The 26,340-nt window shown below is 37.9% G+C and overlaps 1 protein-coding gene across 1 annotated transcript in view; it reads left to right on the top strand.

Annotated features, from left to right (window-relative positions):
* PLXDC2 (plexin domain containing 2) overlaps positions 1–26,340 on the top strand; it is a 431,731-nt gene that overhangs the window by 290,571 nt on the left and 114,820 nt on the right. The window contains exons 4-5 of the mRNA XM_068987428.1: positions 9,665–9,787; positions 15,597–15,715. Of these exons, the coding sequence (XP_068843529.1) occupies positions 9,665–9,787; positions 15,597–15,715 (242 nt within the window). The remainder of the gene's footprint in view (positions 1–9,664; positions 9,788–15,596; positions 15,716–26,340) is intronic.

Consider the following 26,340-nt stretch of genomic DNA (forward strand, 5'->3'; position numbering starts at 1 on the left):
AGTGCTCTTTTGTAGCTATTTTGTCCCTCTCATTGAGCACTCGTCACCTTAAGGGAGCAAACTACCCAAACATCTGAGAAAATAGAATTAAGATCACAAGTCTGAGACTGTAAACAGGGCACGTGTCTCAAGAGGGTGGAAATATCACAGAAGTTCGAGCCTGACCAGGACCGCAGTGGTCAGGAGCTCACGAGGAGAGGAATCAATGAGGCAGTGGCAGATGGGCCTCCCCAGGGCTCGGATTTTAAAAGTATGTCAGAGCAATGAAATGCTCGATATATATGTTCTGTGTGGTAAAATTGCACCCACATTTGTAGGGTCCCTTTTCAATAGCTAATGCACACAGCAATGTGTTTAAAAGGGGGTTAATTTTAGCCTGATTTACAGAAGAAATTGCAACTCAATGAGAGTAAGTATCGACATGAGTTGGGTTCATACAGCTTGGAAAACATGAAAAAACAAAAGAAGTTTTGAGTTTTTGTTTCTCTTCCTTTACGCACCTACACAATTCTAGCTCCTGTTCTTTCCTTCTGAGGTTGGAGAGAGGCACTTTACATCCTCAACATAAATGCTTATATTGGTAATTTCATGTATATAATTTGCAGCCAATAACCAAGTTGTCACTGGTTTTTCTTCCCCAGAGGATAACTTGTAATTTGTAATCCCCAATGTGGCTTTAAGCCAATAGAATAAAGGACTCTATGAGAGTTGATGTATTTTGACATATATGCTGCTACTGCTGCTAAGTCACTTCAGTCACATCAGACTGTGTGACCCCATAGGCGGCAGCCCACCAGGCTCCCCCGACGCTGGGATTCTCCAGGCAAGAACACTGGAGTGGGCTGCCATTTCCTTCTCCAATGCATGAAACTGAAAAGTGAAAATGAAGTCACTCAGTCATCTCCGACTCTTAGTGACCCCATGGACTGCAGCCTACCAGGCTCCTCCATCCATCGGATTTTCCAGGCAAGAGTACTGGAGTGGGGTGCCATGCCTTCTCCGTTTGACACATATAAGTTTTCACTAAATAAAATATGATTGACATATTTTACCTTAACAGGTGGTTGGAATTGTAGAGGAAATGTATTTGATGATTGAGAAGAGTATAGTTTGCTTCCTAGGTGCCCGTGGTTAGTAAGTTCACATGAGTTTCAGAAATGTTTCTTCTTTCTTTTTCCCTTTAATGAAGTTGCATGTACACACCAGTATCCTCAGAGTGAACTGCATGGTCTACTAGCAACAATTTTGTCCCAAGGAAGCCAGTCACATGAAACCCATCATTGTACAGTTGCATCTGGCAGACATTTTCCAGATAACTTACCACAACTCTTAATTTTCATATTAGCAGTTGCTGCTACATGTGATTTTGTTTAAAACGCTGACTGAATTACAAGCAAGTATTTGTCTGAAAGAGGTTGGCTTATATAGCATGGGATAACGTATTATGATTCATAAAATGGCGTTTGTGAAAAATGCAAGTTGAATTATGCACAAACTTCATTTGTTTGCTTCAAGCAAGTTGTCCACCAAAAACACCAGTTCAATTCAGTTGCTCAGTCACGTCCTACTCTTTGCAACACCATGGACTGCAGCATACCAGGCCTCCCTGTCCATCACTAACTCCTGGAGTTTACCCAAACTCATGTCCATTGAGTCAGTAATGCCATCCAACCACCTCATCCTCTGTCATCCCTTTCTCCTCCTGCCTTCAATCTTTCCCAGCATCAGGGTCTTTTCAGATGAATCAGTTCTTTGCATCAGGTGGCCAAAATATTGGAGTTTCAGCTTCAACATCAGTCCTTCCAATGAATATTCAAGAATGATTTCCTTTAGGATGGACTGGTTGGATCTCCTTGCAGTCCAAGGGACTCTCAAGAGTCTTCTCCAACACCACAGTTCAAAAGCATCAGTTCTTCAGCAGTCAGCTTTCTTCATAGTCCAACTCTCACATCCATACATGACTACCGGAAAAACCATAGCCTTGACTAGACAGACCTTTTTTGGCAAATGAATGTCTCTGCTTTTTAATATGCTGTCTAGCTCGGTCATAACTTTCCTGCCAAGGAGTAAGCGTCTTTTAATTTCATGGCTGCAGTCATCATCTGCAGTGATCTTGGAGCCCAAAAAAATAAAGTCTGACACTGTTTCCCTGTTTCCCCATCTATTTCCCATGAAGTGATGGGACCAGATGCCATGATCTTCGTTTTCTGAATGTTGAGCTTTAAGCCAACTTTGTCACTCTCCTCTTTCACTTTCATCAAGAGGCTCTTTAGTTCTTCTTCACTTTCTGCCATAAGGGTGGTATCAAATGTGTATCTGAGGTTATTTCTCCCAGCAATCTTGATTCCAGCTTGTGCTTCATCCAGCCCAGCGTTTCTCATGGTATACTCTGCATATAAGTTAAATAAGCAGGGTGACAATATACAGCCTTGACATACTCCTTGTCCTATTTGGAACCAGTCTGTTGTTCCATGTCCAGTTCTAACTGTTGCTTCCTGACCTGCGTACAGATTTCTCAAGAGGCAGGTTAGGTGGTCTGGCATTCCCATCTCTTTCAGAATTTTCCACAGTTTGTGGCAATCCGCACAGTCAAAGGCTTTAGCATAGTCAATAAAGCAGAAATAGATGGTCTTCTGGAACTCTCTTGCTTTTTTGATCATCCAATGGATGTTGGCATTTTGATCTCTGGTTCCTCTGCCTTTCCTAAAACCAGCTTGAACGTCTGGAAGTTCATGGTTCATGTATTGTTGAAGCCTGGCTTGGAGGATTTTGAGCATTACTTTACTATCATGTGAGATGAGTGCAGTTGTGCGGTAGTTTGAGCATTCTTTGGCATAACTGATAAAACTACAACCACAAACAATACCCTATTAAACAACTCAGTTCTTCATGAATAGAAATGGGAGAGGTCATGTATAAGGTTAAGGAAAGATCGGTGTGAGGAATCTACTCTGTAAGTCTTCATGGATAAAAGGTCATAAATTTCAGATCTATTTGAAGAACGTGTAGCATTCATAGTACACATCTCATAAAGGTAGCAACAGTGGTGTACCCCTTTGTCATTTGTACTCTAAAGGCAGCATTTAACTGTAAATGTTCAATGCCCCTACAGGCATACCCATCAGCTTCAGCTTTTCCTCTGGGGTCAAAAATGTCAATTGAATCATGAAGTGAATTATTTTAGGTAGCCCTTTACACATTAAAGCTTTATAAAATGTTTCACAGGTGATGACTGCCTCTTCAGGCTTCCTTCATTACTGTGACACTTCCTATTAAATAAAACAACAATTGGCAACCAATAGGAAGTTGATATTTTTACAACATGCTTATTCCTTTAGAATGTAGAGAAATATAGATCTACACAAATGCAGAACTTTTGACGTTAAAGCTTTTTCATTACCTGTTGTCTTGGAGTTAGGTCCAGTGGTACACTGTAACCCAAACTAGAATAATGCAAGGAAACATATATCAAACCATTTGAGTCTGAAGCACAGCTTTGAATTTACATAAGCGTCCTACTGTAGGTATATCAGCTAGTAGGCATTAGGCAGAAAAGTCTTCAAGGGGTGAAGATTAGAGAGAATTCATTTTATTTTCTTTAAATTTATTTTTTAACTGGAGGATGATTGCTTTACAATGTTATGTTGGTTTCTGCCATATAGTATATGAATCAGCTATAAGTATACATATATCCCCTCTCTCTTGGGTCTCCTTCCCATCCCCTCTAGGGAGAATTTAATTGATTGGTTTTTTCTTGCACATTTTTGTTTTAAACACTGTCTTTGGGTGTTTTTTATTTATTAACTCATTCAACCATCATAACAACCCAATGATATTGATATGATTTTTCCTCCATTTAATGGATTAGAGAACTGAGGCACAGAAAAGCCGAGGAACTTAAAACAATAAAGTCAAAGAACTTAAGTAAAATTATTGGAAATAATTTGATTTCACCATTAAATAGACTCTCTACTCATGTGTCATTCACCTACCAATTTGAGAGTCATTTGGGGGACTGTAATAAAGGGCATCCCTCCTAGCTCAGTTGGTAGAGTCCACATGAACTATGTAGTCCACTGGGGTTGCAAGGAGTTGGATGTGACTGATCGACTTTCACTTTCACTAGAGGAATCTAATTTAAATCTATTCATACAATTTGAACCCTCTAAAGAAGAGAGGCTGAAGCAGTACAGCAAAAGTAGCAGGACTTAAGAGGACTGCCCCTCTGCTCTAAGGTGGAGGTGTTGGAACTTTCAGAGACAACAGGTCTTTTCTTCCTCAAACTCTTTGTTTAAGAATGAAATCCAGAGAGGGAGAGTGTCTATTACAGACACGTAATGAATTCTAAAGTATGTTGTGAAGAGGTCATAAAATTTGGAGACCAATTCTAGCCATGTGGCTTTAAGCAAATTACCCAGCTTCATTACGTGCTTCATTTAATAAGTGGAAACTTGCATCTCCTGCACTGGTAGGTAGATTCATTACCGCTAGTGCCACCTGGGAAGCCTAATAATAATACTACTAATATTAATAATGTGGATATCCCTGGTGTCTCAGAGGTAGAGAACCCACCTGCAATGCAGGTTCAATCCCCAGGTGGGGGAGACCCCCTGGAGAAGGAAATGCAACCCACTCCTACCTAGAGAATCCCATGGACAGAGGGGACTGATGGTCTACGTTCTATGGGGTTGTAAAGAGTCAGACATGATTTAGTGATCAAACAACAACAAAATCAAGAATGTAATTCCTTTCAAAGTTATTATAAGGATACATTGAAGAGAATATATAAAAATGATGTAATTGGTAAGGCCCATATAGGTATTGGGGTCTTCCCTGGTAGCTCAGTGATAATGAATCCGCCTTCACTGCAGGAGACATAGGATACCTGGGTTCAATCCCTGGGTTGGAAAGATCCCCTGGAAGAAGGCATGGCAACCCACTCCAGTATTCTTGCCTGGAGCATCTCCGTGGACAGAGGAGTCTGGCAGGCTATAGTCCATAGGGTTGCAAAGAGTCGGACACAACTGAAGCAACTTAGCATGCATACATATAGGTATTGGAGCTTCCCTGGTAGCTCAGCTGGTAAAGAATTCACCTGAAATGCAGAAAACCCCAGGTTGATTCCTGGGTTGGGAAGATCCCCTGGAGAAGGAATAAGCTACCCACTGTAGTATTCTTGGGCTTCCCTGGTGGCTTAGATGGTAAAGAATCTGCCTGCAATGTGGGAGACCTGGTTTCGATCCCTGGGTTGGGAAGATCTCCAGGAGAAGGGAACAGCTACCCACTCCACTATTCTTGTCTGGAGAATTCCATGGACAGAGGAGCCTGGCATGCTACGGTCCATGGGGTTGCAGAGTCAGACACAACTGAACAACTTTCACTCATATTCACACTGGTTTATTTTAAAGGATTCAACTCAGGAACACCTGAATGGAAGAGATGCATAAGGCAAAGGGAAGGGGAAGGGGGTATGTGTGCAGCTTCCAGGCCCTTTCTGTGTGTCCCACCCTCTGAGTGAAACTGTTACCTGAGAGGGGACCCCTTCCAGGACCCAAGAGCAAGCTCTTGTTTAATATTCTAAAATGAATTGTCCAGGAAGACACATGTACTGACAAAGCACAAGACTTTATTGGAAAGGGGTACCTGTGTGGTGCTAGTGGTAAAGAACCCTCCTGTCAATGCAGGAGATGGAAGAGATGTGGGTTCAATCCCTGGGTCAGAGAGATCCCCTGGAGAAGGAAATGGCAGCCTACTCCAGTATTCTGGCCTGGAAAATCCCATGGACAGAGGAGACGGACAGCCTACAGTCTGTGGGGTCACGAAGAGTAGAACATGATTAAAGCAAACTAGCACCATATAGGTGTTGGTTAATCTCACAGTTATCACAATAATATTTGTGGTTAATAAATATTTAATCATGGTTAGTAAATATATAATTATTGTGTAGGGGTTATTCATATCAGGACTTAAGGTGATAGAATTCTCAAAGGCTTGAGGGGGTATACAAATTTAAAACTACAGATTATTCAAGTGACTAGAGACCATCTACAGAAATAGCCAAGTAGAGCCTTCAATTGCAAGAGAAAATCTGTCAGTTATAGCTGAGCTCAGAACTTGACTTTAGGGTTAGTAATGAAAGCAAGAGAAGTGTGTAACTGTTGAAATTCAAAAATCAAAACACATTTGCTTCTCTTATTTGGACTTTTTAAGTGGAAGTATCACTGAGTTACACATTTGCTCAGTAATAACCACTTTTCTACAAATCTTATGACCAGGTAGATAAATTCTATTTAAACTAGAAGCATGTAATGAGTAAAAGAGACATTTTGTGATCAGCTTTTCAAGTGGCTACAACCAAGCTTGAAAATAAAAAAAATTAAAAGACAGTAAATATATGTTACCTAAATTACCTTAAAATGTGAAGGACCAGAAAAATGAAATATTTTTTCATACAACTGGACATGCTCTAGACAACTAAAGACAAGAGACAAATGTCTAAATGGATTATAGGTAGCTATGAGTGCTTTTGAAGATTTGGAAAAAATTTATTCAAACAAAGATGCTTTACTTTGCATAGCTGGTTCTTATTCAACACCTGATTACACTTTCTTCCCTGCTCTCAGCAGGCCTGGAAGGTTTCTCTCCACTCAGTTATTAATCATTTCTGAAATGATATTTTTAAAACTTAGAAGTGTAAGGAGAACTCAGTAGGGCCCATGGCTACATACAAGCATTTTACTTTATCGTCATTAAGAACGAACCTAAGATAATGGAGGAACTGGGTTTCATATGGCTAAAGAAAACAAATATTCTCTGAATTAGCAAAATTAAACTCATTGTGTGAAGTAGTGGAATCTTTGTTTTCTTGAATTGTTTTTCACATTAGTCTTGGTGGTAGTGGTATTAATGGTAATAGTGGCAGCAGATTAATCATAGTGGCAGATGTGCTAGTAATTATAGTAGCAGCTTCTTGTTAGTGGGTCTACCCTGGTGGCTTAGAAGGTTAAGTGTCTGCCTGCAATGCAAGAGACCTCGGTTTGATCCCTGGGTCAAGAAGATCCCCTGGAGAAGGAAATGACAACCCACTCCAGTACTCTTGCCTAGAAAATGCCATGGACAGAGAAGCCTGCTAGGCTAAAGTCCTTGGAATCGCAAAGAGTCGCACATGACTGAGCAATTTCACTTCTCTACTTGTTAGTAGAAGTTGTAGCAATTGTAATACTCCTATAGTTTAATGTTATTGTAAATATAGTTTTTACACACTGGCAAATTCTTTCATCTTTTCACTTAGTTATTTGGGAACGGTTTGAGACTTCACCTTTGAAATCTGAGAAATTCTAGTCCTGGAAAACTTTTTCCTGATGAGAGGAAGCAAGAGATAGTGATTCTTGTGATCTGAAAACTGGGTTATATAGAATGGGAAATCTATAAAATAAATGTAATCTTATTTATTGTAAAAACTAATAGTGAGAATTATGCATCTGAAATCTTTTATGACTGCATTTTTCAATTCTGTTTTTAGGAATTGCTGCTGCAATTTCTTACTGCAGTTGTTTCAGTGAATAAATATTGTATTGATTTAAAATTATCTTACTGCCTTGAATTACTGCTCTCCTTATTCTTTAAATCAAGCAGTTTCTCTTATTAGTACATGGAAAATTTAAAGTAGAGGAATAACTATCCAGAGATATTGACCCTGAAAGAACACTTTCAGAGTGGAAATCAATCTTTTCCTTAAAAGATTACATTTATAGAATTGTTGTATTCCTTTTAATGGTGAAATTGTAAAAGGCACACTGGTGAGGATAAGAGAAAAAAATCCCAGACCCTGAAAAATAGTCACTCTTCATCTTTATAATTGTAAGGATGTTGGACTTTGAACACTGAGAGCGTGACTCTGAGAATCTATAGGGAAACAAAATAAAAGCAATGACTGTTTCACCCTACTGTCATCTTTTAGTACACTTAAGCTATGTGACATTGCAGATTACAAAGTTGTGCTCAAGACACTGAGAATTTATTTTGAAAGATTTTTTTTTTTTTTTTTGGTAAATGAGAAACAAAGAGTAATTGATAACTATAACATGCTAAAGATTTTAGCAGTTTAAGTATCTTTTTAAAAGCTGAATGGCTATGATTAAATTATGCCTTTGGTGAAAAATAAAAAGGAAGTCAAAGGAAAGAAGACACTGCTGGAAAGACAGAAATTGATTTCAAACTAAATAACTACAGATTTAGGGTTCCCTGGTCGGTGGCTCAGTGATAAAGAATCTGCCTGCCAATGCAGGAGACTGGGTCAGGAATATCCTCTGGAGAAGGAAATGGCAACCCACTGTGGCATTCTTGCCTGCAAAATTCCATGGGCAGAGGAGCCCAGGGGGCTACAGGCCATGGCATCTCACAAGAGTTGGACACGACCTAGCAACTAAACAACAATAACAAACTACAGATTTAATTCTCCAATAACTTACTAGAAATTGCAATAGGGAATTTGAAACAATGAGGGCCATGATATGCTAATGAAAGCTTTATTCAGACCATGAAATGAGATAAAAGTTTTACACTTTTAGGAGTTTAAATTCAACATAATTTTGTGTTTTTTTTTTAATTCTGCTTTTTCTAAAATTAATTCTTATGAAAATATTAATAGAAAAATGATCTATAGTAACCCCAGATTAACTTATGATTACCTAAACATTACAATTGCATTGTCACAAATAACTTGCTTTGAATTTTATTTTGTAATAATGTGTGTATATGTATGTTTTTATGTGTTCTTAATTGTGCACTTCCTAGTTTAATATTAGAAATTAGTATTCCCTGAGCTGACTCTCCTGTTAGGCAGCTAAAGACCTTGGAGGCCAGAAGCCAGTATAGGATTAACAATTTGTCATGGATAATCCACAAAGCAAATAAACCCAGTGTGAATAATTGAAAGTGGGTAGAGTTGTAACATGGGAGCTATTGAAATTTAATTCAAGATTAAGTTCTCCATAGTAAATTCCGTCTCGTTATCCAGTAGCTGGAATAGGCTGACATTGATAACTCTCTAAATAGAGAGGTATTTGTGCATTATCAATGGTTTACCATCTTATCTGCAAACATATAGACTAACGCCTCGATACAGTGCTACTTGAGCAATCTGAGAAATGTGAAGTTTATCCATGAGTGCTTAGCCTCCTTTCAACTTTGAATAGATGGTTCAAGATACTTTCCGCATTTTAGTATTAAATATATGTATGTGTGAATTCTAAAATGTTCTAAACTGAGACTAAGAATGTGTAACTGAACATCATGAGAATACATTCATTTGTAAACTGAACTTACCTGTTTGACTAGTATAAAAATAACAAGGGATTACTAAAGGCAGATTTAACGTTTGGATTACTTACAGTACTATGCTAGCCTTTTCACCCTAATAATCTCTCTGGATAGTAGTCACTTTCCCACAGTTAAAATTGTACATATAATAGGTTTCTGATTACTATTCTGCTACCATATTAATCCAGACTCAACTATTGCTGATCAGATATTAAGATATTAATTATGTTTCTTTTTTTAGCTACTGTGATTTTTTTTCAAAATGTAACTGAAGTTGAGGCAGGGTATTTTAATTAAAATATTCTGTTTTTTTCTTAACAAGTCCCTATTTTTCTAATTACAGGTTTCATATACACTGGTGAAGTTGTGCACCGAATGCTAACAGCCACACAGTACATAGCACCTTTAATGGCAAATTTTGATCCCAGTGTATCCAGAAATTCAACCGTCAGATATTTTGATAATGGTATGTGTTGGTTAGCCTATATTTTACTGAATATATACTTATAAACACTGATCATCAGATTCATATTAATATTTTTGTAATCTTGGGTTTAGACTGGATTTGTTAACTGTTTGATGCAAATAGCCTGAGGTAACAAATGTTATACTGCACCAATAAATACTATAGTAAGTGGATAAAGTATATGGTTAAATGTCACTCATGTATTCATTCATTCATTTGCTCATTTAACAAACATTTACTAACATGTATTAGGGAGTGTAATAAACGAGTTGCAGCAAACATTGTTTTGAACAAAGCTAACACATTTATTTGATGCTATTTGAAGTAAGTCCTTCCTACTGAAAAGAAGTAAATAAGGAAAATTTTTTAGTTCTGATTTTTAGGTAGAGACAAGTGGCATAATATATTGATATTAAATTTCTAAAACTTATAAACTATTTGTATGTTTTGAAAATATAGGATAGTGTAGTAGTGAAGTCACTCAGTCGTGTCTGACTCTTTGCAATGCCGTGGACTGTAGGCTATCAGGCTGCTCTGTCCTTGGGATTTTCCAGCCAAGAGTACTGAAGTGGGTTGCCATTTCCTTCTCCAGAAAATATAGGATAGTGAGTAATTAAAATTCACTTGGCCTTCCCAGATGGCTCAGTGGTAAAGAATCCACCTGCCAAGTTGATGTGAGTTTGATCCCTGGGTAGGGAAGATCCTCTAGAGAAGGAAATGGCAACCCGGTCCAGTACAGAAATCCCATGGACAAAGGAGCCTAGTGGCTACAGTCCATGGGGTTGCAAAAGAGTCAGACACAACTCAGCAACTAAACAACAAAATTCACTTAACGAAAAAGTTTTCCTGACTTTGAAATATGAAATAGAGCTGTTAAGTTTTATCGTATATACTGACAACAGTCTATCCCTACTACTTCTTTAGGGGAACATAAAATAGTCAAGGAAGACGTAGACTGTGTCACTTCAGTTCAGTTCAGTTGTCACTAAATGCCCCCAAACCTAAGTAAGACATTTGTGTTCCTGAAAACATAAATGAATTTTCATGTCTACATCTTAGTGAAAGCTGTAACTATGATAGAAAAATAAATTATAGGAAAAGAGAGTTTGTTTTGGAAACTTAAAAATAGAAATTTCTGTACTCTTTAAAATACAAAAATATTATTTATTTCCCCAGATGAGAATCATCTTTTAAAAAATAGAAGCATGTGGCCTGAACAGAGCTATTTCTCCCCTTGTCTTGTCTTAATGACCAAGGTCTCCCTATTAACCGTAGGGTAGCATAGACTTACTAGTGACCTCAGCTTTGGGAAAATGACATCACTTTGCTGAAAGAGATCTGACCAGTGTGATAAAGCCATTTTACAAGTCAAAATAGCAAAAGAGGAAGGCAACTAAACACATTCAGATGTGCACTTTGAGAAACAGATTTCAAACAATTTGAATGACACCAAAGTGTGTTCCAATAAATGAAGTTAACTCTAAATGTTAACCATAATAATTATTTCCTTCTGTTATGTTAAGAACTGTTATATTCTGTCCTCCCGCTTAAAGGAAATTGAGGTACAAAGGGTCAAAGATATACAAGCAGATTTTGAGTATACTTTAGACAGAGCTACAGTGAACAACTTATCTGAAGCTTATCTCCTGAATCACCTAAGGAATCTACCCTATGTAGTTAAGACAGTTGAGTATTTTCCAAGCTTTGTCACTTACTAGATGATGTTGGGGACATTTAGTCATGGACACAAGCTTCTGATGATCAAGTTTTTATATTATTAACATCAAAATCATAAAATATATTGTCTCCTTCCTCATACACTCTCTCACATATCTTGTGCCTAAGTAGCACCATAGTTAAATTTTACCTTTATTAAAATGATTTTGAAAAATTGATATGTCCCACTTCAACTGAATTCTAAAGGGCAGTGGCTATTTATAAGAAATGATTTTCTCTTGCATACCTGGCACAAGAACTCAATACACAGTAGGTCCTCAATAATTACACAATGAATGAATAAATGAAAAAAATTAAGTACATAAAATGATTTTTAATTCTGAGACTTGTGAAAGTACAAATACTCAAGAACTATTGCATTTTTACTTTATTGAAATATCTTCTGTGTAGTAATCAATGGGAATACTGAGTTCTTATAATATAATAATAAAAGCTAGTAATTTCTGCGTTTTATTAAATGATAGAAGCAGTTTTCAATATTGTAAGGATCTTTCCAAAGTCCTTTCATACCGGAGCAACTTACTGAAATATTTCGAATTCTGATTGGTTAGGGTCATTGAAGGAGTGCTTAAGGATGGGAAACTCAGCATTTTAGGAAAGCAAAACTTCTCTAAGGTGACAGCAGCAGTTTAGAACATTTCTTCTAAGATAACATTTCTGCAAGTATTAAAGCACTGCTGCTGCTGCTAAGTCACTTCAGTCGTGTCCGACTCTGCGACCCCATAGACAGCAGCCCGTCAGGCTCCCCCGTCCCTGGGATTCTCCAGGCAAGAATTCTGGAGTGGGTTGCCATTTCCTTCTCCAATGCATGAAAGTGAAAAGGGAAAGTGAAGTCACTCAGTCGTGTTCAACTCTTAGCGACCCCATGGACTGTAGCCTACCAGGCTCCTCTGTCCCTGGGATTTTCCAGGCAAGAGTACTGGAGTGGGGTGCCATTGCCTTCTCCCATAAAAGCACTAGGTTTTAAAAATCAGATGATGCTTCCAGATATGATAGCCAGCCTAGATAACCACTGGAGTGTAAGGAAGTCACAGAATATTAATGCACAAGAACTAGAAAAGTTCTAAAGCTAAATCTTTTATTAGAAATATAATTTGATGGCTCATAAATAGCAGACTAGAAGCATAATTCTTACCAAAATCATAAACCTAATCAAACATAGAATCAGAAAATTTGGAGTTAACAGTCACCTTAAATGCCCCTAGATCAGCCTACTTGCCTTGTTTAGTTTTGGAGTTTAAAAAATCGGCATCCACTACTGATCAGAAAGTATGATCACCCTAGCAATACTAAGTTCCAGCTGCTCAGTTCCATTAAGCACATAGGACAGTGCAGAAACTCATATAGTCTGTAACATGAACTTAAGTAACAACTTCAGCTCCACCAGGAGGAACTGTGCCATTAGATTTTGTGTCCATCATCAGAGAAACAACATATGATTGTCAGTCATAAGCCAAGAGACGCACCACTCTAACCCAGCTCTTTGGTAAATTCCATGCTTGAGTCCAGGGTTTGCTCTTGACAGATTTTTCTCCTACATCATAGCTGACCAAAGAAGTGTTTTTGATTCACTTATCTAGTTGCTTCCTGTGTTAGGTGCTACCTAGAGAGCAATATGTGATCATTATCTGCTAAGAGAAATATAACATTGTAGCTCTAGAAGTCGCTCTCCCTAACCTGTGGACTATTAGATTTAATAACAGGTGAAACTTGAAATATTGATTATTTCATAAAACAAAATAGAGATATGTAGGTAATTTTAAAATTTAAGGATAACATTTACACTCAATTAATCTTACTACTGGGCTTCTCTTGTGGCTAAGTAGTAAAGAATCCACCTACCAATGCAGGAGAGGCAACAGACAGGGGTTCGATTCCTAGGCCGAAAAGATCGCCTGGAGGAGGAGATGGCAAGCCACTCCAATATTCTTGCCTGGAGAATTCCATGGACAGAGGAGCCTGGTGGGCTACATTCCATCGAGTCACAGAGTCAGACACTATTTAGCAACTAAACAATAGCAATCTTACCAGTAGAACCACTTAAATTAACAAATGTTGGAGGAGCTGTGATAGGACATAATATGAAACTTATTCCCACATTTTAGTGTTATTTTAAAAAGCCTACTATAATAATATGTGGAGAATATCATCATCAGAATTTGCATTAAAAACATTTAATTACTCAAAAAGAGGTAGACCTCTTTTATGCACAAGAATTTGCAGAAACTATGTATTTGGGAGCTGAATGCAGAAATCTCTAGAAAGTGAAAATTAGTCTTCCCATGTTGCAGAAGATACAGGTTCAAGCAGATTGTGTCCAAGGTCACACAAAAAGTTTGAGAGGCAGGACCCAAGTCTAGATCATCTGCCTGCCAATTCGGTGTTTTCTCTGCACCGTCAAAGTGCTGATTAAAATTAGTGTAGATAGAAATTAGCAAGGATACGAATTAGGAGACCAGATGTTGAAAGTTGTGGACACGTGTGAAGGAAAAGAAGCAGTTTTTAAGAGGCATTTTATGATCAGAAGACCCTTTTACTTCTACAGTTATGGAAAATTTCCTGGCTATTACTATCCTCTTGCCTTTTCCAGTTTAAAAAAAAAAAAAAATAGTACTAGAGATACAGAGATGCCCGTGAAAGGAAGAGACATGGGTTTTCACTTAAAACAGGGCTATGTCTTAGGTGCTGCTTAAACATACCAAGGTAAAAGTCAAAAATAATGTGTTTACTTATAAAGTTTTACCTCAAAGAAACAAATATTTTTCTGTATTTAAAGTGTACAATGTGATAATTTGATATATGTATACATTGGAAAAGAATTTCTACCATCAAATTAACTAACATATTCATCCCCTAATGTATGTACCTTTTGTTTTTCTGATATGAACTCTAGGTTTTATTCTCAGTAAATTTTGATTATATTATATATACAGTGTTGGGCTTCCCCCATGGCAAATCCACCTGTAATGTAGGAGACATGGGTTAGATCTATGGGTCAGGAAGATTCCCCTGGAGAAGGGGATGGCTATCTACTCCAGTATTCTTGTCCAGAATTGGATCTCATGGATGGAGGAGCCTGGCAGGCTAGAGTCCATGGAGTCGCAACGTTGGACATGACTGGAGCGACTGAGCAAGCACATGTACCTCCAGTGCCAGACACTGTAGTCACTGTGTTATACATCAGATCCTCAGACCTGATTTGTTATATCAGTGAAAGTTGGTATCCTTTTGTTAGCATTTCTGTTTGCCCCAGACTCTAGTCCCTGCTTTGTTTTAAGGTTTCACATGAACGTGATACCATGAAGTTTTTCTCTTTCTCTTTTTGGCTTATTTCACTTAGGTTAATGCCTCTCCAGATTCATCCTTGTTGTCTCATTGGTGGCTATTAAGCTGTGTTTCAATTAATATTTCATGTTAATAATTTTATAGTAAACATTGGCAGATTGACTTATCAGACTGCGGTATATAGCACTAAAGATTCATCCCAGTGTACTTTAAGAGGGCTTCAGAAATCTTAGCCTGGGGCACTAAAGCTGCCTTGCAACCTTCTAGAAGCAATACTACAAAGACAGAAATGCAGGCACTGTGAATAAAAGAAGAAAATTCCCATTAGTGTTAAAGAAATTTCTCCAGCATGGAAGAGTATAATTGTAAATATGGAAGAGACATCAAGTCTGTTATAAGTGATGCTAGCTTCCCTGAATGTGTTCCTTTCTCTCTCAGCATTTGTCAAATGTATTTGAAGTTCATTCAAGTCACTTGGGTTGCATTTTGAAAGTGGCTCATGGAAATTTAAGCAGACAGTAAACCCATTAACATTAATGGACTTCCTAAGGCAAAATTCCCCCATACTGGGCTCAATATTAACCTCAGTATGAGGTTAGATTTAGAGAATACTCAATTCTTTATAAATATCCCAAATGCTATTTCAGTAACAGAATTCCAATTAACTATCTACAATGCAAGTAGCACAACTACTAGATGAGAAAGTTAGATCCATGCTTTTGTGAAGATTCCCACCAGAACTGGTTATTTTTCTCATCGCATTTCTCTATTCCAATGGGGTTTATAGGCACAGCACTTGTTGTCCAATGGGACCATGTACATCTCCAGGATAATTACAACCTGGGAAGCTTCACATTCCAAGCAACCCTCCTCATGGATGGACGCATCATCTTTGGATATAAAGAAGTAAGTAATATATTGATGAGTTCTTTCCCCTTTGACCTTTGACCTCTCTATCATTTTCTCCAAGTGTCAAGAAACGGACATTTAACATTCATGAACCTCAAGTCATTTTCTCACCTCTTGATTTCTTTTGCTTTATTAAAAAAAATACAATTTTAAAAATCTGCTGGATAACACTAGTTATTTGGGGGTTTTGTTTTTGCATTCTGATATCTTTGGCATTATGACCCTTGAATTTCATTAAAATTATTAAATAATTGTATTCTTGTGATAGTATAATGAAATATCTCTGAGAAAATAAAATATTCCCAATTGGAAGGATTTTCATCTAAATCTGATTGTTTATGTTTATATTATTTGTTTTTGCCTCATCAACTTCTGTGACATCTTTTGACTCTAATTTCAAACTGTTAATAGACATGAAGATAAGTGTGGCTCAATGACCCGATACTGAGAGCGTTCCAGAACAGCTGAGGCCACGAGTTCCTTGGCTAGAGTTTATTGCTACCTGATAGAAAGATTAGGGCTTCCCCAGTGACTCAGTGGTAAAGAATCCGCTGGCAATGCAGGAGACACAGGAGACATGGGTTCGATCCCTGGGTCAGGAAGATCCCCTGGAGGAGGGCATGGCCACCCACTCCAGCGTTCTTGCCTGAGAATCCCATGGACAGAGCAGCCTAGTCAGCTACAGTGCATAAAGTCCCGACGAGTCGGATATACCTGAAGGGACTAAGTATGCATGCAAGAAAGATTAATTAGAGATCTAAGTGACAGAATGAATAAGGAAATTTAAACTGTGTTTCATTTCCCCAAGTTGACAGAGAATAGAAATTGGCTAGATTGTAACCTTACATTTACAGAATGTCTAAATTAGAATAATAGCATGTTTGATTTAAAACTGCTGACAATGTAATTAAGATCTATTAGACAACCTAAACTTTGGGAGAAAGCAGGAAAGAATTTAAGAATAAAGTTTCATAAGTATCAGAAATGATGTTTTAGGCAGTCACTAGTCATGAGAGAAATTCTGACAATGTGAATTGATAATGGACATTATTGACCATGTCTTAATAAGTATTTATAATACTGCAATACTGACTCACCATCTTATTTCCAACTGAAGGGTTATTTTTCCCTTGGGAAATGAATCCCCGACTCTAAAAAGGATGCCAATGATTTTAAAAGGATTCACTTTGGTCACGTCTTCTGAAATCTATCTTTTCTATAAAGTGAGGGATGGTTATGTTTCAGTTAAATAGGCCAACTTTTGGAAATCTCATAACCATGTTAAATGTTTCCGTTCCTTTGAAGAATTCTCCCGTGTGGAATTAATCATTTACTTGGGGCAATAGTGAACATAGAATAGAAGAGAAGTTCTACTCTGCTTGTTGCATCCTCACCCAAAGCTGTTTTGATATCATAGCCCACCTGCTCCTTACATCACGCTCCTTGGAATCTGAGAGAATATTGCTTAAAGGGACTTACGCATTTCTAGTTTTCATTGTAATCCAGTGTATTGCTGGAACTGCCAAGTAATGTTATGCAATGTTATTTTTGACATTGTAACTAACAGTGGTAAAATTTCTGGAAAGATGAAGAGTCAGAAAGTCTAGAATCTGAAATCTCACTAACTGTAGGCTTTGTCAAAACAGAGGTTTGTGTTCTTATTGTGGTCTCTCTCTCTCTCTAAACCTTATTATCAAAATTGTCATCTTTATTTATACTGTTCTCAATGGGTGTCTCACATTGCATAGTAACAGTTTATTTTTCCTATTCTCTCTTTGTAGTAAGGTTGATATTTTTTTAATGTCCTTTTCTTTTCTTTATTTAACTGAAGAGAAATTTTCCATTATGATTTTCCTATTTTGTCATGGGAATATTAAGCTGAGAGGCAATTTTAACACTTTCTTGATATTCCCAGACTATCAGTCCTTGTGAATTTAGAGTTCTAAAAGAAGTCATTGCTTTATCATTTGCCTTGCTGTCCTTTCTCCTTCCTGGTTAAAAACCAGTTACTTATTTTCTATTCTACTTTTTTCTTCCTGATAACTGTCTTGTATTTTATTTTTCTAAGGCAAGGTTGCTTGTAAAATTTGCCATAATAAAGATCCTCCTGCCCATTTGAGGTGACAGCTAGGTGCTCCCAGCCTTTCTATAAAAGCATTTATAATTTTGGTAGTGTAACATAGTTGTTTGCCTAATGTATTATCCTTGACAAAGTGCTTACACACACATGATAGTTTTCAATTCTTCAGCGATATCTTATATTCTTATCCTTTCACAAAGGCACTGGTACATAGAAGGTGTTTAATAAATGTGTGTGGCTTGATTATGGAGTTAGGGCATACACAATTACCTTGATTTTATAGCTATGCAGACAGAAAGGTTAATTGACATGCCTGAGGTTACAGAGCTACCTATGGACAATCCAGAACAATATTCTTTCATGCGGTGACCCTAGGACACCTCAACGTTTTTTTCTTTCCCAAGAAGATTATGTGCAAGTCACAAATCTATTTCTCATTTCTTTCATTTCAATCAATATGTTTTACTGTTTGCTTTTTAATCGTCTTTCCACTGGACGCCAATATATTACACAATTATAGTCCCATAAAGTCAGGAGTTAAGCTATAGAGCAAATGAAATTGGAAGAATATAAAGGAGTATAATTTTGTAATCCTGTTCTGATTAAATATACAGAACTAAAATTATTCTCTAATTTTTTAAATAATCTTATTTGTTTATTTTATTTATTGCTGTGCCAGGACTTTGTTGCTGTGAGGGCTTTCCTCTAGCTGCGGAGAGCAGGGGCTACTCTCTACTTGTGGTGTGCAGGTTTCTGATCATGGTAGCTTCTCTTGTGGCCAAGGACCTGCTCTAGGGCATGCAGGCTTCAGCACTTGTCACGTGGACCTAGTAGTTGTGGCTCCCAGGCTCTAGAGCACAGACTCAATAGTTGCGGCAGCCAAGATTAGTGGCTCTGTCCACACGTGGGATCGTCCAGGATTAGGGATGGAACCAGTGTCTCCTGCATTGGCAGGCATTCTTCACTGCTGAGCCACCAGGAAAGACCCTATTTTGTTAATTTTTTAAAAAATGAAAAGAAGTTGTACATAAGTGAAAATCATGATAAAAACATAGATCCTTTCTCAGATAAATGGAATTTGGAAAAATCAAATTACCATTTTCTGTTCTGTTAATAGGAATAACTAGCTGTCATAATAGAACCCAGATTCAGTATATTTTTTTAAGTTATCACTGAATAGTGATATTTGTTTGCATTACAATTATTGTTGTTAGTCGCTAAGAAGTGAAGTGAAGTCACTCAGGTGTGTCTGACTCTTTGTGACCCCATGGACTGTAGCCTACCAGGCTCCATCCATGGGATTTTCCAGGCAAGAATACTGGAGTGGGTTGCCATTTCCTTCTCCAGGGGATCTTCCCGACCCAGGGATCGAACCCGGGTCTCCCGCATTGCAGACAGATGCTTTACCGTCTGAGCCACCAGGGAAGCCCTGTTAATCACTAAGTTGTGTCCAACTCTTTTGCAACCCCATGGACTGTAGCCCATCAGGCTTCTGTGTCATGGGATTTCCCAGGTAAGGATACTGGAGTGGGTTGTCATTTCCTTCTCCAGGGGATCTTCCCAACCCAGGGATGAAAGCCAGGTCTTCTGCATTGGTAGGTGGATTCTTTACCACTGAGCCACCAGGAGAGCTCTTGATTATAGTACAGACCTGAAATTCTTGGTTTGTTGATAATGTAACAAGGAAACTGCCTGTTCACACACACACACAAAAATTTTCCAAAAACACTACAGATTTGAAACCAGAGTTCTTACAGTTCTTTATGCTGCCTGTCCTAGTATATTATCATATTTTAGGAGTTGCATTTCTCTAACTTGTTTCATCTTTCTTCTCCTATTATATTTTGACTTTATTGTTACTTCAGATACTGACTTGGAAAGGAAGTGATCCATTTTGTGACTATTGTAAATTTGATTTTTTTTTTCATCAGTTCATGGGAAGTTTCAGACAATACGATTAAAAAGAAAAGTCATGCAGTCTTTTTAATGGCCATAGAGGAATACATGTCCCACCTTAGAGTTAGTCTACTTTATCCATTTTCATGGTTGAATACCAATACTTATTATCTCATCCTGCAGCAAATTTTAGAGGAAGTATATATAGAGGAACTTTACTGTTCATTAGGTAAAATTACTTTTTAATCTTTTCTACCATATCAGTATTTCATCCTAATGTTCCTTAGTGTAACATTTACTGTTTCTATGGCAGAATGCATAATTAATAAATCATTGCCAATTAGTTGTAGGTTTAACTGGAAACCTAAATGCATTTTTAAAATTTCTTTGAGGACTATTTCTCTTACTTAAACTGTAATGATCCTTCATTCATGGTAATCATCCTGAAAGTATTAAAAGATGAACATTTAGTGAGCTTGTAAAATTTATAGTAAAAATAAATAAATAATTCAAGGGAAAAGGAGAAAGCCAAAAAGAACTGAACAGTGAAACAACTGCCATTTAGGTATGAAGTGATTTGCTGTTATGGCTATAGCTGTATATGAAAGAATGCTTAACATATGTTAATATAATGTATATGCATCCCAGAAACTATATATATATATGTGTGTGTGTATATATATATATATATAATCATAAGGGATTTGATTTAGGTCATACCTGAATGGTCTAGTGGTCTTCCCCACTTTCTTCAGTTTAAGTCTGAATTTGGCAATAAGGAGTTCATAATCTGAGCCACAGTCAGCTCCTGGTCTTGCTTTTGTTGACTGTATAGAGCTTCTCCATCTTTGGCTGCAAAGAATATAATCAATCTGATTTCAGTGTTGACCATCTGGTGATGTCCATGTGTAGAGTCTTCTCTTGTGTTGTTGGAAGAGGGTGTTTGCTATGACCAGTGCATTTTCTTCACAAAACTCTATTAGTCTTTGCCCTGCTTCATTCTGTATTCCAAGGCCAAATTTGTCTGTTACTCCAGGTGTTTTATGACTTCCTACTTTTGCATTCCAGTCCCCTATAATGAAAAGGACATCTTTTGGGGTGTTAGTTCTAAAAGGACTTGTAGATCTTCATAGAATCATTCAACTTCAGCTTCTTCAGTATTACTGGTTGGGGCGTAGACTTGGATTACTGTGATATTGAATGGTTTGCCTTGGAAACAAACAGAGATCATTCTGTCGTTTTTGAGACTGCACCCAAGTACTGGATTTCAGACTCTTTTGTTGACCATGATGGACTGCAGCCATGAAATTAAAAGATGCTTACTCCTTGGAAGGAAAGTTATGATCAACCTAGATAGCATATTCAAAAGCAGAGACATTACTTTGTCAACAAACGTCCATCTAGTCAAGGCTATGGTTTTTCCGGTGGTCATGTATGGATGTGAGAGTTGGACTGTGAAGAAAGTTGAGCACCGAAGAATTGATGCTTTTGAACTGTGGTGTTGGAGAAGACTCTTGAGGGTCCCATAGACTGCAAGGAGGTCCAACCAGTCCATTCTGAAGGAGATCAGCCCTGGGATTTCTTTGGAAGGAATGATGCTAAAGCTGAAACTCCAGTACTTTGGCCCCCTCATGCAAAGAGTTGACTCATTGGAAAAGACTCTGATGATGGGAGGGATTGGGGGCAGGAGGAAGAGGGGACTACAGAGGATGAGATGGCTGGATGGCATCACTGACTCAATGGACGTGAGTCTGAGTGAACTCCAGGAGTTGGTGATGGACAGGGAGGCCTGGCATGCCGCAATTCATGGGGTCGCAAAGAGTTGGCCATAACTGAGTGACTGACCTGAACTGAACTGATGCGTGTGTGTATATATATATATAATTTATTTGATAAATGTATCATACGGGGTTCAGAAAACCCAGATGCCATAAAATGCTAATTATAAACTATCAAGAAATAATTCCAAGAAAAATGTAGATACAGATGTTTTTATATCATATCATATCACTTCCCTCTATTTTAAAATACATAAAGTACAAAATTATATCTGCATGGCTTTATTTAGGGTCTAATCATTTGCATGTATACATTTTTGTTATCTCACATACTAAAGCTCCCCAATATCTTCATTTTCTCAAACTTCCCACAGTACAAGAAAATGACAGATTGAACCATTCTTCCTTTATAATATTAGGAGTGAAAATAAATAAATAAAGTAGCAAGGAAGTAAGAATCAATGACCTACAAGGAATAATTATATTTAGAACAGAAAGTTTATACTAATGCTGCCCTGCAACTAGTGGGCTATGTTGTCCTTGGACAAGATATTTGATCTTCCTGGGTGCATTTTCTCCTTCCAAGCCCCACTTCCCTTTAATCTTTGAGATGACATGGAGAGGTTTATTTCACACAGGGCTACTGTCCGTATCAGGCCATATCCCATTTCTCTGCTCTGAGGATTCCAGAACCTAAGAGCTAATTTGTCCTTGAGGCAAAAGGTCTTGTACTTTCCCTAGGTCTCCCCAAATCCAGGGTATGCTTCCTAATCCCGTTTCCTTTCCCTTGGTGTTTTATTCCCAACTGTTTAGGCAAATTCCCTTATCCAGCTATCATATCAGAAGAACTCCCCATTATGGTTTTGATTATCCTGAGCCAAGTTGTACAGGCTTCTTCAGGGGGCACCTGCCTCACTCTCTTCTTTTAACAGATATTCCAACTCTAGTTTGTCAGTTCAGTAATGGGCTGTCTTTAAGTCAGAGGGCTCAGTGATGTGTATTTAAAACATGGATATGTTAAGTTCAGTTCATTCACTCTGTCGTGTCTGACTCTTTGAGACCCCATGGACTGAAGCACACCAGGCTTCCCTGTCTATCACCAGCTCCCGGAGCTTGCTCAAACTCATGTCCATTGAGTCAGTGATGCCATCCAACCACCTGATCCAATGGATATGTTGCCCACATCTAAATATTTGAAGATTTCACATAAAAATATAGATTTGCCTCCTTTCTTGAGAAATCAGAAGCCCTGGAACACTCATCCTACATTTCCACTCAGTGGCGATTGGCTAGAAAATTTACTCTTGGTGTGCTCTCTCCAATGTCTCCCTCATCAATTTCTTCTTTCCTACCCTAGACCATATCTAACTTATGTAGAAATGAAGTTGGAAGCCCCTCTTTTAATATAGAGCTGTTCTTGTCAATTTCATCCTGTTGTCTGCTTCCAGATTTTCTATGGGGTACAATCGTGAAAATGAGAGTAGGAAGCATTTTAAGAATATAGCTTTAGGGACTTCCTTGTGGTCCAGTGGTTAAGAATCCGCCTTCCAATGCAGGTGCTGTGTTGAGGAACTAAGATCCCACATGCTGCAGGGCAACCTAGTCCAAGTGGCACAACTAAGGCTTGATGTAGCCAAATAAGTAAATAAATAATTTTTAATAATAATATTAAAAATAATATATCTTTAACTTATGGTTCATCTTTGCTTTCAGGCCATTAAGTGCATTGCTTAATAGCTGGCATATGAAAAGCATTCAGAAACTGAAAGCCAGAAGCAAATTAAAACAATTGTGAGAACTGGCAGCGATATTCAGGAAAGCAAATGGATGTTTGTATTGTCAAATTTAACTGAAAGCCCTGCTGTTCAAATGTAGTTTTCAGACAACTAAGCCCTAATACTCAGGACTTTATGTGTTGCTTTGATAGTAATAAAAGAGAGCATGACTTTTAAAAATTGGATGCCCTACTGCATAAGGAGAAGCCCAGTTAGATTTTTAAGGAAGATGAGGTAGGAAGTTAAGGGTTAAGTGAAGGTAAGTGGTTAAAATTGTAAGCTTTGGGGTTTTTTTAAGGTACATGTATAAGCTATTAGACATCACATTGCTGATTAGCAAGTGAACAAAAATGAGTTTAAAGTAATTCTTCTCCAGTTGCATTCTGCTAGGCATATGATTCATACTTGGGAGCACATGCCCTGCAATCAGACCCTTGCTGAGATGCTGTGCTGCCTATTAGATAGATAGCTGGGCCATAATGGAAACAAATGAATGTTTTGGCAAGGTTTGCAGGGCAGAACACAGAAAAAATAAAATTCTGTTCCCTCACATGCTGTTACCTACCTAACTGTTATAGAGACAGACATAAAAGTTCACGTTTTCAGTACTGTGTCTGGCCCTCGTGTCCTGGAGAATGATACCACAGATGGAAAAGGGAATAACTTCTATCTTTGAATCTTCCACCAAAACCCCGCATGCTCTGCCCTAAGCTGACGCCTGATACCATTTCCTGCCTTAATTTCGCCTAGTTATTCCAACTCTTTTCTGCCTCCATACTTAATTTGCTTCACTGTATCATTTCTAGAAAAGAAAAATTATACTCACTTAAATAACAAACTTATCTGTGTCTTATGAAATGGAAGGAAAATTAAAACACCTTAAAAGAAAAGAATTGACAAATGCTTGTGTAAGCCGAAATGGGAGCATATTTTAACTGGTGTTAAGACTCCTTTTCTGTATCTGTCCTGTGGAATGAATATCATTGTAAAACCTGTTCTTAGAAATTTATGATTCATTACAAATTATACAGAGGTCAAGTGAAAATTAAGCTTAGCTTTAATCATAAAAAGGTGAGTATTACAGGCTCTTGAAAATAATGAAGCCACATTTTTAAAAAGCTGGTTCAGAGATTGTATGCAGATTGGCTTCCTGACTGACATCCCCAGGAACTAACTTAGGAGACATTTTAAGGATGAATATAAATTTGGAGAAAGGATAGCTTCCATAAGTAGAGTTTCAGAGTTTTTCTTCTTGGACATTACCCTTGGCTATGGCTTCTCTGACTTGCGTACATTGTATCCAATACCTAGTCTGCTATAGAGTAGGGGACTGTGACACTATGACAGGTCCTTTCTTGTGCTAATTTTGTGCACTCTCAGTTCTCACTCTAGACAGTTTATCTGTATACATATGCACACACACACTTGCTTTGTTGATGTTAGTAAAAAGAAAAAAATTGTTCATTTTAAATGTAGTTTTAGCTGTGCTCCTGATTTAGCTTAACAAATGGCCTCTCATTATAAGCTGAGAAGCCTGACCTGACTCGCTCAAAGGGAGCTCACATGGCCCAATTACTTGCTGCAGTAAGTGAGTAGATGAACCATCTTTATGCTGAACAACTCCACCCCTTTGAGGTTTTGAAGTGAAAAGATAACAGCCCAAGAAGGCCAAGTGGAAAAGATAAGGTGGTATCAGGTGAAGAGAGGCAGACGTGTTCCTGAAAGAAATCCAAGAGAAAGCCTACACTTGGCCTCATTAATCTTTTCCCAAATTAAGCATTTCATTCAATTGATAAAAGTGATTTTATTCTAAACATGATATGTAATCATTTCCTAAAAGACTTGGCTGGCCTCTAGGAAAATGTGGAGAGTGAAAAGCTTCTTGAACATTTTCATGTTAATATTTAATCAGGATAAAATAGCAGAGTTTTAGAAATTCTATGCTTTTATTCATGCACTCTATAAAGTGTGAAAGAAGAGCATTCAAGGCCAGTGGTATTGCAGTCCTCTTCCTTTTCCATCGCTTCTTGCCCCTAGTCTCCTCCTTCTCTGGACCCTTCTATGCTACTCTTCACAGCTGTCCTCTCTGCACAAGCAGAGGACACTGTGCTCATAGCCAGCAATGGGAATGAACTCTGAAGGTGTACAGTACACTGGCTCCAATGAAAAGCATGAGGCCATTTTTCTTGCTACTAATGAAGCAGGGCAAAGACTAATAGAGTTTTGCCAAGATAATGCACTAGTCATAGCAAACACCCTCTTCCAACAACACAAGAGAAGACTCTACACATGGACATCACCAAATGGTCAACACCGAAATCAGATTGATTATATTCTTTGCAGCCAAAGATGGAGAAGCTCTATACAGTCAACAAAAACAAGACCAGGAGCTGACTGTGGCTCAGATCATGAACTCCTTATTACCAAATTCAGACTTAAATTGAAGAAAGCAGGGAAAACCGCTAGACCATTCAGGTGTGACCTAATTCAAATCCCTTATGATTATACAGTGGAAATGAGAAATAGATTTAAGGGCCTAGATCTGATAGAGTGCCTGATGAAGAATGGAATGAGGTTCATGACATTGTGCAGGAGACAGGGATCAAGACCATCCCCATGGAAAAGAAATGCAAAAAAGCAAAATGGCTGTCTGGGGAAGCCTTACAAATAACTGTGAAAAGAAGAGAGGTGAAAAGCCAAGGAGAAAAGGAAAGATATAAGCATCTGAATGCAGAGTTCCAAAGAATAGCAAGAAGAGATAAGAAAGCCTTCTTCAGCGATCAATGCAAAGAAATAGAGGAAAAGAACAGAATGGGAAAGACCAGAGATCTCTTCAAGAAAATCAGAGATATCAAGGGAACATTTCATGCAAAGATGGGCTCGATAAAGGACAGAAATGGTATGGACCTAACAGAAGCAGAAGATATTAAGAAGAGATAGCAAGAATACACAGAAGAACTGTACAAAAAGGATCTTCACAACCCAGATAATCACGATGGTGTGATCACTCATCTAGAACCAGACATCTTGGAATGTGAAGTCAAGTGGGCCTTAGAAAGCATCATTACGAACAAAGCTAGTGGAGGTGATGGA

The sequence above is a fragment of the Capricornis sumatraensis genome, chromosome 15 (genome assembly GCF_032405125.1).
Source record: "Capricornis sumatraensis isolate serow.1 chromosome 15, serow.2, whole genome shotgun sequence".
Classification (NCBI taxonomy): domain Eukaryota; kingdom Metazoa; phylum Chordata; class Mammalia; order Artiodactyla; family Bovidae; genus Capricornis; species Capricornis sumatraensis.